Raw genomic sequence first — 14,254 nt, 5'->3', positions numbered from 1 at the left:
TATCATCATATAAAACATATAAAACATCATAAAATATTTTTTGATGCTGAGGTCGCTGGATTAGGACTGATCATTGCATATGTGTTGTGTTTTTTATGGCTTAAAAATGATACGTTTTGCTGCTTTGCCTGGAAGATATTCCAGAGTTTCATACTTCAGGGCTAGATGTTGAAAGATACTGTTGTCATTGATTGATATTGAAGTTTCCCTCAATCTGTGTCTGTTGTCTGACAGCTGCAGCTATTGAGTCCTGTGTTGATTTGATCAGGAGTTTGCTCAAGAGATCCGCTGTGAACACCAGTGTGTACATCAACATTCAGTTCTGCCTTCAAGTGTCATGTTGACATTGATAAATCATAAACTATAGATGCTATATGTGATATCCGCATGCACAATGCATATGGAGCTGTGTTGCTGGCAATATCTGAGATATTTGTCTCTCATATTGATTTGTTGTTGTATATCAGGACAGGGAAGGGACGCAGAGGAATCTGTCTGATAGATTGATGCTTGCAGTGTCAGATTGTTGCCCGAGGCTCTACAAAGGAATTTGATCTCTGAGATGGAAATGTTCAAGTGTAGTGCAGAAATGAAATGTTTATGTGAATAATGATCTCTGGAGCTGAGTAGAGGGGTTTAAGACAGCTTGTGCTTTATTTGTCTCTGCTGATGGTGAATGGAAAGTGAGAACTGGGATGCATGCAAGTGTATCTAACATGTGTCATCATGTGTGTTTCTCAGATTTTGTTTAGGCGAGTATCACTATTTATACAGGTCAAGGGTTCGAGCGAATCTTTAACCTTACATATTAAATAATGTCAAAGTGAGTTGAGCTTTAACATTTGCTCTCTGGTTATGCTTGTGAATGCCATCCCAGGGGATTCATGGGTAACTGACACATCATGTGCTGTAACACGTGTTGAGTGCATTAGCTTGTTGGACTCAGCTCGGGGGTTCCTGTAGAAAGTATCGTCTGTTATTCAGGGATTATGATCTTCCTGTCAGTACGAAACGCGAGTCTCTTCTGATAACCTAAAATGAAGCTATGCAATGTTTGCGGGATTAAAAAATATAAAAATTAATTATTCCAGTCCATTTGGTGCACAATTGACTGAAAGATTTCAGACTTATGCTTAAATGCTTGAATTTAGATTTGTAGATAAAAATTAATTATGCCATTTTAGGATTTTATCTTCTTTGTATTTTATTTTATTTAATATTATTTTGTTTTATTTTTGGTTATAAATTTATAAAGTGAAAAGAATGTTTCATTTTTTTTACAGTAATACATTTCTATAATTATTATACGATAATTAAATACAAATACTACATTATATAAATAATAAGAATAATATATATATTATATAATTATAATAGTTTTATTTCATTTACATATTATTTAAAAAACTATGTTTATTTTAGAAATCATATATTGAGAATTTATTTTTGTCTGTAAAGGAAGACCAAGTGAAGGAAGTTTTTTTTTTTTTTTTTTGGTCTGTACATTTTCCCCAGTCATAGTTTTGATGACTTTATTTTTAAAATAAATGTTTTATTAAATGTTAAATTCAGTTTCATTTTTTATTTAATTTTGTTTTTATTAATTTATTTAAAAGTTTCCCATCAGTAGCTACACCACCATATAAATCTCTCCCACAGGTGTTCTTTGTCAGACCTTTAGGGTAATGATAAAAGCACATATAGTGTGGAAGACATTCACTAACATTCACTAATGTCCTGTGGCCATCTAAACAGACAGAGCTGGGGGTGGGGTGGGGGGGGGGGGTCTTGTAGTAATTTATTATGTCATGAGTAGACGTGCCCAATGGAGTGAATTTATTATTTGGTTCAATTACCTGTGCTCTGTAACCTATGTGATTTACTACGACACTGGCAGCTGTGGTGATAAATCATTCCTGGGAGCCATAGGCCTCCATTGCAACCTTGTGTACTGCTATTCCAACCAGGGTAAGTGTCATCTGTGTACCAGCCTGGATATAAACCATCCATCTGACCGAGACGCTAGAGGGACCATTAAAACTGCTAAGGCTTTATTAAGCAGCCTGGATGAGAGAACTGAAAGACTGGACCATTGCTTTGGTGGCTTGTTCTCATATTGGTTTTCAGCTGGTTCATTAGCATTCATTAATACCAAAGGCTAGCTTCACATAATGAAGCCAGAGCACAAGGAATGTTATTCAGTAATGCTCACATTAATTATTGCTGTGGCAAGCATCCATAAGACTATTGGTCTTACATTTTAAGTCTTTGTAGTGTTGTTTAATGTTGAGTATGGCAGGTTTATTGTTTTCTTAAGTTTAAATCATTCATTTACTTTCTCCTATGTGTTTCCTATCTGTCTGTATCTGACCGATCAGCAGACTTTTAGCAATTCAGCATTACTTGTGTGCTACAGAGCCTCGTAATATTGATAGTACTTGGTGTGCTCTGTAATAGCCATAATAAATTGTATACGGTGTAATAGGACTCACATCTCAAACAGTGTAATGTGACCTGACCTGAGACACAGAGGCTATTTTAGATCACTCAGTGTGAGCACAGAGAGATTTGACTCCTTTGAACCTGAAACACCATTGAACATATTTCTGATAAAGCTGGAAAAGCGTAGCACTGAGAATTCTGATTAATTTTAGTGAGTCTATTCACTTTAATCGATTCTTTTGAACTGATTAATTTGAGTCATTATACAGAAGAATTCCTGCACATCTTGTGTGTGTGTGTGTGTGTGTGTGTGTGTGTGTGTGTGTGTGTGTGTGTGTGTGTGTGTGTGTGTGTTTTTTACAATATTCATTTGATTAAATACTGAATTAGGAATATTTTAGCTACCAAAGTACAGAACAGTGTACTTACAGACCAGTTATTTATAATAATATCATTTGATTGCATTACTATTATGATTATTATGATGAATCATTTGAATTAAAGAACCAGTTCAAAAGAATGATTAATTCATGAAACAAAAACTGCATTGTAATGGATTTGAACAGTATGCATGAAATTACTACCGTTTCTAGCGTTAATAAAAAGTGTAATTAAATTACTCTGTTTGAGCATGAGTGCATTTGTCTCAGAAAGGGGAAGAACTATCTAGAGTTTGTTTGCCTGAACAAAGAAAGACTGGAAAGATAAAATGGATAGTTCAACCAAAAATGAAAATTCTGTCATTAATTACTCACCCTTGTGTCGTTCCAAACCCGTAAGACCTTCATTCATCTTCAGAACACAAATTAAGACATTTTTTATGAAATCCGAGAGCTTTCTGACCCTATAAATACAGCAATGCAACTTCCACATTCAAGGCCCAGAAAGGAAGAACATTAAATTGTAATTTTATTACTTTTTAGAATACTTTTTGTATGGATAGAAGTCAAAAATAATGACTCTATTCAACAGTTCTTTCTCTTCCATGTCAGTCTTGGATGCGCTTTCATTAGAGTACCATATCACATTCATATGCATTCCTCTGCTTGTAAACAAGGCACAGTGCATCCGGGTTCTACATCAGCTGAACCACACACGTGTTGTGGTACATTCGTGAACACAAGAAGCTCTTACGGGTTTGGAACAACATGAGGTGATTTTTGGGTGAACTATCCATTTAAATTTCGCCTCCATATTGTTTCCAGTGAGACATCAGCTGCAGTGATCCGAGGTCTCATCCCATTTTGCCCAAAAGCTAAAAGATTGCTTTCTTTTGCTATTGGAGCAAATTAATTTTGTTGCACTTTGCGTTTATCACTACCCAACTATGATAACCCCAGAAAAGTGAAAAGGGTTCATTGTTTTCTAACAGATTTGTTATGGCTCAGAAGTTGCATCTAATTTCATCTAAATGAGCAGGACGTCCCCTTTTTAAGCTCTTTTCCAATAGAGGCTGGCGTCTGTCCTCACAGGTGAGTGTCTATGTCTGTTCTCCCGTGCACGTTAGTGTGGTTCGTATGCAAGACAAGGTTACTTTCACATACGTACAGAGTTACAGTCATGAACCTTGCGCCCACGTAACCATACACTGCACAGCTTACTCCCCCTATCATTAAGACACATTGAAGTGCACTAAGTGGTGTCATATTGAAATGTCAGTGATAGTGCATTGTGGTTGTCTTTTAGGCTGCAAGCTCTTCCAGTTGAGACGTTTAGAGCTGAACAACTTTAGTAGTCTTTCACCTTTGCCCTGACCTGGTCTTTTCAATCTCAGTCTCAGTGACTATCAAATGGCTTTAGACGGAGCTTGTGGACACAAGATGTGGGAGTCTGTTGATATGAGTCCATGAGTTGATGGAGGATCAGATAAAGGCAGTCGCCCACTTTCCCCTTCTTTCTTTCTCCTCATACCTCTGTAGGGGGCAATGAAACCAGACCCCTGGACATGCACCAGAGGAGCTGGAGATATGAGGCCCATTGTTCAAAGAGAGTCAAATCATTTATCTGCAGTTGGAATGGCGACCATGTTGGTTCAAACCCAATAGACTGCTTGAGTGTTTAATCAGGTTGTGTGGAGATTGGTCTTCGTCACCATCATCAGCGTCCTCAGTTTTAACCTTTTACTATCTTAAACTATAAGATTAGAAAGTTCTCCATTGATGTTTCGGGTTTCTCCTGACTTCGGAGGGAAACACTAGTTCATCACTCCCTAGTAAGGACCAAGAACGTTGTCCTGGCACCGATTACAACTGCTCTCCACTAATCTGTCAAGTATTTAAAGTATTTGTTTAATAAGTAAAGGACAAAATTGCGAAATAAACTGATCTTCAATAAAAGAATAGAAGAAGAAAAAAAGTGGTAATACATTCATAAATACCATATTTTCCAGACTATAAGTCGCACTTTTTTTCATAGTTTGGCTGGTCCTGCGACTTATAGTCAGGTGCGACTTATTTATCAAAATTAATTTGACATGAACCGAGAGAAATGAACTAAGAGACATGAACCAAGAGAAAACATTACCGTCTACAGCTGCGAGAGGGCGCTCTATGCTGCTCAGCGCTCCTGTAGTCTACACTGAAAACATAGAGCGCCCTCTCGTGGCTGTAGACGGTAATGTTTTCTCTTGGTTCTAAATAAATGCGACTTATAGTCCAGTGCGACTTATATATGTTTTTTTCCTCATCATGACGTATTTTTGGACTGATGCGACTTATACTAATGTGCGACTTATAGTCAGAAAAAAACTGTCTATAGACAGGTACTCAAACAGTTTAATTGTTAAATTAAACTCAAACAGTTTTGAACAAAGCAAAAAAGTGTTTGTTGGATTTATTAAATTGTTTTTATCATATCAGTACTGGGTTAGGTTAGGGTTAGGGTTAAAGATATGCCACCTTAAACAGTCTTCATAAAAATATACATATCCTCTGAAATTATTTATTCTAAAGTTTGACTGACAGACTCTGGAGAAGGGGTCTGCTTTTCTCTTCTTCTCATTTAAGAGCTCCTGGGTCTGTTGAAACTCTCTATTGTTCACCGAGTAGAGCCAGAGAGAGAGACAGTCCCCTCCCCTTGGGCTCTTTCTTCCCCTCCTCCTCGGCCCTCACTATGGACCAAAGCAGCACTCCTCAAGTCTGCAGGCCCATAGTCTCCTGGAAGACCCACTTTTCTTCCAGCTCTTCCCCACTTCTGAGGCCTCTTCTCAGGGATAGGTAGAGCAGGAGCCCTGCTTGATAATGGAGGTAATGCAACCGGTTGGACATCAGCTATCTCCATTTGGGACATCCGGGTGTCTCTCTGCATCTGCAGGTAATTCTACTGTTCATTTCTACAGTGGCTGCAGATGAAAAGCTTCTGAGATGCTAGAATGATTTACACGATTTGCTGCAAATATTGATTTAGGCTGATTTTTCAAAGTAGATTGTGTGTGTGTATGTATTTAGCTTGCATTGTAATTCATAAGTTTCATAATTCGATATGAATCATAATTTGCATTCATACTGATTGTAACAACATAAATTTAGGCCAGTCATTTTCTATAAACCGTTCAGGCAAATGGTAGATTAATTTGAGTGCTCACAGTTGGCAGTGTGGTTTAATTTGTAGCGATAATTATGTTTGGGCCCTTTATGTCTGTCTGAGTGGGACATTATTTATGAATTTAGACAATTTCATAAACAATTAGTCACAACGAACTGTCTCTGCTTTCTTTCTCGCTCTCTTTCCCCTCAAAACAGTCCTAATTTCTGTGTTTCTTCATCTCAGATGTGTTGATGGATTTCGGCTGTCTCTTTGAGAACCTCACTTTCACTGTACAGTGTGTGTTTTGCAACTCTGTTTAAATGATACAAACCTAATATTTGCTTGATATCGCCTTGAATATTCCTTAGCGGCTCTCTTTAGGCTTTTAAAAACTCTTCATGGTAGCTGAGAGGAGTTGAAGCTCGACCAGGATATATGAAATATGTTATGTCTATCCTGGGCAAACAATGCTATACAGCAATTATCCCTTTTCCTGCCAACTCCTGGTTCTTCCTTAGTGTGCAGCGAGCATCTAAATCAAATATTTGCAGCGTTTCACAACACTATTTTGAGAGGAACATAAGAAAAAAGAATTATCTGTATCTTTGCATTGTTGGTGCGACCCCAAAATGATTCATTCAATGATTTATGTGGTGGTTTTGTTAACAAAATGACTGTTGATCTTTAGGATTAGCAAAGTCAATGATGGGAATGCACATAATGGAGTGTTTAAGGGTGAGGGGGCGTTGTGACAGAAGGTATGTGACAGTAATTGCTGCTCACTATAACCCCTTTGTTTGGTTCCACCTGGTTCGGGCCGTCTTATAGCTCAGGTCACTCATTAAAGAGCAGACAAGCTCATATTTGACAAAACCTTGGACCAAGGACATGCACGGGAAGAGACATACAGTACATAAACATATATACATGCCTTCGTGTTTAGAAAAGTATGTTTTATCATTTTTAAAATTCATATGCAATACCATTTAAATGTTTTTTTTTTGTTTCTTTTGAAGTCTTTTATGCTCACCAAGGCTGCATTTATTGAATTATAGTACAATCAAAACTATAAAATTGCAAAATAATTTTATACTTCAAAATAACTGTATTCTATTTTAATATATTTTAAAATGAAATTTAATCTTGTGATGCAAAGCTGAATTTTCAGCATCATTATTCCAGTCTACAGTGTCACATGATCATTCTGAAATCATTCTAACATGCTGATTGCTCCTGAAGAAACATTTTTTATTATCATCAATTTTGAAAACAGTTGTACTGCTTAATATTTTTATGGAAACGGTTCTACTCATCTTCAATCTTAACAAACTTGTGAATAGTAGCTTGAATATTAAATGATTTACATATAAATAATGCATTATATTTATAATCAACATTTTCCACCATCTTGGACAGATTTTTTTCATTTTTTATGGGATTGCATTTTTAGAATATAATGCAGCCTTAAGATTTGGTCAGAAAGAGAGTGTCTGTTTTGCAGGAGCATTTAGCAGATTTTGGAGCATATCTTCCATCTAAAACCTCAAGTCTCATTGCTTTTGTTATTCCCATGAAACTGCACTCTTTCAGAGTCCTGTGTCATGACAGGCTGTCTAGTCTCTTCAGAAGAGCCTGTCTCCCCATCGCTCCATGCCATCAGTGGCAGATGGTGTGGGTTTTGAGTTGTTAAAGTCTCAGGGTACCTCAAACACAGACACTGGCCCAGAGACTGTCTGGCAGGAGCTCTGACACTTTTATTTCACTGCAGTCAGAGACAGACCCTTTAAGACTTTAATTAGAGGATTGTCTAGGAAGACTTCTGTTTTCCTTTGATCCTATATTAACAAAACATCTATTATCTTTTATTATATATGTATATACACATGTAAATATATATATATGTATATTAGGGGTGTAACGGTACGTGTATTCGTACTGGACCTTTTCGGTACAGGGCTTTCGGTACGGTGCACGTGTGTACCGAATGACCGAATGCAATATTTTGTGTGCGGAACATATTTTGTGTGCATACATTGCGTACCGTTACACCCCTAATATATATATATATATATATATATATATATATATATAGTATATAGTATATAGTATATAGTATTTTGTATATCACAATAGCCACTTCTACTGGCTTCTGCCAAATCACAAATGAGTGTACAACAGAATAGCACCATTCACTTGGGTTTACTGAAAATGACTTTTGAAGATATAATCCTATTTATTGGTCAACTCTCCTGACAAGCATGAAGTCTCCCTGCTAACTTTTGATTTCACTATAGGACTTGGTTTATCTCATATTATATTTTTCCAGAGAGAAGTGTGAGATTGAGACAGCGTCAGTCAAAGATTTACTGATGAAACAATGGCCTGCTGTGTTATCTGTGCAGCTGATTGGTGGAGAGCAGGGACTGTGAATAGCCAATCATTTACCTTATCTGACATCTGTACATTATACCTGCAAATCTGTTCCCTCACCTTTGAAAGAAGTGAAAGGCCATGGGGTTTACAAGATAATCATTTTTCCTTTATGATAGATTTTTATTATCCATCTCTTAATTTTGCAGTAAATTTGGACAACAGGATTTGTACAGGATGTGTTTTTATATTATAATTTATAATCATTTATGAATTATTTATTTGTTAATGATTCTAATTATTTAATCAAATTAATATTAATTATCTAGGAATTCTGTATTCAGCAGTGGGCAGCTATTTGCTCCAGGGCCCGGAGAGCAATTGGGGGTTCACTGCCTTGCTCAAGGGCACTTCAGTCTTGGGTATTGATCGTGGAAGAGAGCACTTTTTAATTCACTCCCCCTCACCTATAACTCCTGCTGGCACTGAGACTCGAACCTACGACCTTCAGGTTACAAGTCTGACTCTCTAACCATACATATAATAATACATACATAAATATTTATCTATTTAAAGAATAATACAATATTTTATATCAATGTGTGTTTAAATATGTTTAATATTGTTGAATCATTTTAATTTTAATCAATTTAATTGGTTATATATTAATATTTATATTAATTTATGAATCAAAAAATATTTATGATTTAAAAACATTGCAATTATTTTGTAATTAATGTAAATTACCATAACTAAGGATTGAGCATGCAAAATTACTTAGGCCATTCAGTGATAATGTAAGGTAATGTAATGGGACACTTATTGTTCTGTTTTTAATATATATATATATATATATATATATATATATATTACTACAATTTTATTAATAATTGTATATTTATTAATTCATTTTATTTTTATATAATTTTTTATAATATAAAATAATTTATATTAATGTTAATTATTTATTGATATTGGCATTTGATTTGATATTATAAATTATTTAAATAATATTTATGTTTTATCATTTTTAAATGTTTAGAAATATAGTCTAGTGTCACATCACCTTTTTAAAAAAGCAGTTTGCTCTTTTTTCATTTATGCCACATGTCTGTTGCAATGCAAGAGCAAAAATGGATGCTCTCTCTATCATCTGGAATATAAAATGCACAGAGTCAAATGGATTTTTAATCAAGTGTTGGATTTATTCCATGACTCTCTAAGATCTAGTTTCAAAATGACTGTGTTATCTTCTGACCGTTCCTTGGGCTGCTGGACGGGCAATCCATCAAATTCTCATCAATAATGTTTCATATTTATCAAGTCGATGGTCTCTGCGCTCAAACGATATGCTTTACAGATCACAACCTGGTTTATTTGCATATTTAAATGTTGTTATAATCAGACGTACTACACCCAGAGTGCAATTAAATTGTTTTATGTGCTTTGACTAATGGAGACGTGTTTACTGCTTAAGCCCTGACATGGGTTGTAAATCCAGGTTAAGATTATTAGGCCCGAACACAACAGTCTGTTTGTGAGCATGTCTAATCCTTCATGCCACTCCTTATCAAGACTGTTTTACTAATGTCACGATCTGCAACTGCAGGAACTGTGATATAATGACGTAATGCTGAATTTTTTATCGCAATGTGCAGTGGAGCGATACGATATCAGTATGACAGCTACAAGAATTGATTCAGTGTGTCACTGGACTCAGAGTGCAGTCAGAAACGGCGAGCTTTCCACGCAACAGCATCAATCATTCATGCCACATTAGCGCTAGGAGAAAGAGTTTGTCCCTTAGACAGTCATTTGGTTGTATGTCTGAGACTCGGAAAGAAAGAGCAGAGAAGGAGGAATATGTTTTGTTTGCAGGAGTCGTGGAACATGGAACATGCTAGCTGGAAATTACTGTAAACAATCCTCCTCATTCCTTTACCATGACAACAGGCAACAGTAAACAGTATCAGACAACTGCCTGCAGAACTACAGTAACGACGCTTGAATCAAGAAGGACTGTCACTGTTGAGCTCATATGCAAATTTTAGCCAATCATCGTATGTAAATAAGTGTCCAAAAATCAATGTTTTGGGTTTGTTTTACTTGACATTGCTAAGGATCATTTTTAACCTAATACTTTTGTAAAACTAAAAGTTAAAAGTTGTTATTAATCACATTTCATTGACTAATTATTGCGTGAACTATTTCATATTTGTATGAGTAATCGTAATTTGTTCTTATATCCTCGTTCTAATGTTAATGAATTTGGATTGATTTAAATAAGCGTGTCCAAATACGTAATTTATTTTTTTCATGCACAGCTGTACAGTACATACACATAGCTGTGTTGTTATACAAAGAAATCTCACAGCTGATGAAATATATTTAAGATGAAAGTACATTTGGCCACTCAGAGTACAGGTATGTGTATTTTTATTTTATTATTATTATTTTATTTTTTGCAAGTTCTGAATAAATAAAAGTACAAAAGTCAATAGAGTATTATTATAAATGAAAAGGTTTGTATGTTGATTTCACATACAAATTTGTGTATGCACACTTGAAACCCAATGACTGGACGAGATGCAAAAACTAATGTAGTTGTGGCTCTGTAAAGCTCATGAATATTTAACGAGGTAAGCGTTGAGGTTGATTATGATTGGTCGTCTGTTGCTAATTACTCATTGTTGGAATCTGGCAGAATAGTATCGCTGATAGTTATAGGTATTGTTGTCATTTGAAGCTGTTCAGTGTTCCTTTTTTAGTCTTTCTTTACCCTTTTCTGTTAATCCTTCTAGATTTCTGTCACATTGAAAAATTAAAGATTCATTTTTTTATTGTTTTCTGTGATTGGGATTCCTGTGGATTCATGTCAATGTGCAGCATTAAAAAGTCAAATTACAAGTGTGAAGCTTTGATTTACACGGACCTAAAAGTGACTTTCAAAAAGGCAAAAGTGTCTTGAGACATTTGACATTTGAACTTAAAAAGCATCTTATATATATATATATATATATATATATATATATATATATATATATATATATATATATATATATATATATATATATATATATATATATACACACACACACACACACACACACACACACACACACAGTATGTGTGTGTGTAGAAAAGTTAAAGTAGTTCAGTAGAATGCAAAAAGGGTTAAGCATAATGTGGAAATCACTTTGAGTTTTGAATGTATCCTTTTCCTCTCCATTGTGGCTATCACAGTCAATATAATGGGTTATATAAGACTTCTTTCATTACGGTCTGCAGATTACATCAAATACAATTTCTGAAAGAGGAAGCAATAAATCACTTCACTTTCATGATAATCAAAGTTATTTTCCCACGAAGCCATGATGTGACGCTTTAGTTTTGAACTTTGTAACATTACACTTGGTAGCCCCACCCACAGTCAAATCCCATTGGTTGAAAGTATTGCTTTTATGGCTTTATTCAGTATTAAACATCAAACTGGTTGTAAATGTGTGGACTAGTTAAGATCTCTATTTTGACTCAAGTTGATTATTTGGATTCTGGTGGTCACCAAAAAACACGCGCAGCACATCCCGGATGTTATGGAGGAATAAACAGGAAGAAACAGTACAAATGAGGTCAATGGGTTTCTTGCAAAGGCTAGGCTAGTCATTTGTTTCTGTCACTCGTGTCTGTAAAGGTTATATGGGTTCTTTGCTGTGTTGCTCCTTGGAAAGAGAGAGAAAGGGAAGACAATACACACTAGAAAATCTTTCGGGAGTCAAAGTATGTTTGCATAACAATCCGTTCACACAGTGCAGCCTGTGAATGCCTTCAGACAGCTGCTTGGAAAATGCTTCCTAGACTCCATTGACATCTGAATAAAGACCTTCAGTTGATTATGTCAGTGCAGTTGATGTTAAACCCACAGGCATGCGTGACAGACGTTAGCCCTGAGATTTACTATGCCATCAAACCACCATCCTGAAGATCTCATTTAATTTAATGAGATGAATAAGACTTTGTCTGGGTCAATTGTTAGTAGCCAACTTACTGGATGGACACAGCGGACGCGTTGTTCGTGGAGGAGAAATATTGCTAATCGGTTTACTCATGGTGAATGCAAAGATGAGTACGATCAGAAATACTGGAGCAGTTGTTCAGGATATCCTGAGGAAGGAGGGTGTGCAATTCTAAATCAGGGAAACAGGAAGAATGCAGGGAATGCTGAATAGTTGACTGAACAAGGAGTCAGCCAAGACAGTGTGTCAGGAGGTCAGGATGACTAGACTAGACTGTGTTGTTGTTTTTTATGATTTGCATCATGAAAATAAAGATATGCTTCATTTATTTTTTTTTGCCAGAAATTTAATATAGAAATTTATCCCACTCCACTCCACGCCCCACCCTCTCAAAAAAAAAAACATCTTTATTGCAGCCGTGCTTGTATATGAAATGAGGTAATAGACACAGATGCATTGTTGTTGCTGTGCTTTAAAATACTTTTTTGTATTTTTAAAAGGTGATCCTTTATATCTAAGTAAATGAAATAAATGAACAACAGCGTCCTCCATTCACAGTCATTGGTCTGTATGACGTCACGCAGCTGTCATCGCACCGAGCGCGTGAGGGAGGGAGGGACTGACAGCGCTGGTGCGCGCGAGGTGCTGGTGTGAGAAGCAGCGCGCGCGGCCGTTTGGAACATAAGTGGGATTTATTTCTGTAGTACTTTGAGTCCACACGCATGTAACAACTATCCGCAGCTGGATACCAAAGGGTTAGTTTGCATACTGAGGCGTTATTTTATAGTGTTGACGTGTGTTGTGGTTTCATTTTGAAGCGCGCAAAATCTGAGACTGGAACTGTTGCGTGTGAGATTTCACAGAGTGTAAACAAGACTGGACTGAAATCGCAAATGTGACGTTTAAATGTCAAGGATCTCTAAGGGTGAGTTCATATTGAATGCGTTTGTTCTTGCGTTTCAAAAAAACAGATGCAAGGGTCTCGCGACGCGTTTTAACAATTTTTATCCCTCTACCTCATCCTGCATGCACTACGAAAACAATGTTAAAGAAAATTAGTATTATTGTTATAGAATAGAATTGATCTCATTACTGTAAAATGTATGAATCACTTCATTATTTATGGAGAAATTGCTATTGGCACCTTGTGTGAACAGTTACATTTGTTTAAGGTTTATTTAAAAAGTTTTATTTTTGTTATTAGTTTGTATATTGTAGTGTTTTATGTTGCATTTTTAAGTTATATATGACATTTATGTTATCAAGTTCAACCCACATTAATAGGTGTTTATGTGCTCTATATAGTATTTATAGTAGCCTATTATTAACTACAGTTGTTGGTGAACTTGAAGTAATCATGTGGCTTTCCATTGTGCCACATGTAATTATCAGCTCATTTTACACAGAATTTAATAAATCTGAAATATCTAATGTTTATTAACATTGCATGATTCGATGACATGCAACTGTGATATACAGAGTGATCAAATTAACTAAATGATAAAATGTATATATTTAATAAGAAATACTCATTGTATCCATTGTGGAAGGTTAACTTGAAACTATAATATACATCTGTCTGATGTATATGTGCATAGATGAATGCTTAAAAATGATCACAGATATAATGCAATAATGCATCCTGGGTCTTTACATTATAAGGTCACTGTTATATATGTGTCTAGATTTATTATGTCAGTGGAACATGAACTTGACAGATGTTTTAGATGAAGCATTGTTGTTTGTCTTTCTGGGATTTTTTAAGGTTTGTGCATGTGATGGATTGTTTCATATGTGAGAATTCCATAGGAGCAGCACACACTGATAAACACACTTAGCATGAGAGGAATGTGTGTGTCAGGGGCTCATTCATGTTGTTTATTGCACACACACCATGCACCGAT

General features: G+C 35.7%; 1 protein-coding gene across 4 annotated transcripts in view; it reads left to right on the top strand.

Annotated features, from left to right (window-relative positions):
• LOC127941785 (rho GTPase-activating protein 24) overlaps window positions 1-14,254 on the top strand; it is a 90,223-nt gene that overhangs the window by 56,752 nt on the left and 19,217 nt on the right. The window contains exon 1 of one of the 4 annotated variants that reach the window (XM_052537183.1): window positions 5,527-5,754. The exons of 1 other annotated variant lie outside the window; for it this stretch is intronic. In XM_052537183.1, the coding sequence (XP_052393143.1) occupies window positions 5,682-5,754 (73 nt within the window). In that variant the 5' untranslated portion in view covers window positions 5,527-5,681. 2 more of the 4 variants (XM_052537185.1, XM_052537184.1) reach the window with 2 other exon arrangements.

This window comes from Carassius gibelio, chromosome A21 (genome assembly GCF_023724105.1).
Source record: "Carassius gibelio isolate Cgi1373 ecotype wild population from Czech Republic chromosome A21, carGib1.2-hapl.c, whole genome shotgun sequence".
Taxonomy (NCBI): domain Eukaryota; kingdom Metazoa; phylum Chordata; class Actinopteri; order Cypriniformes; family Cyprinidae; genus Carassius; species Carassius gibelio.
Note: the sequence above shows the minus strand (reverse complement) of the source record. Positions and strands in the feature narration are given on the sequence as shown.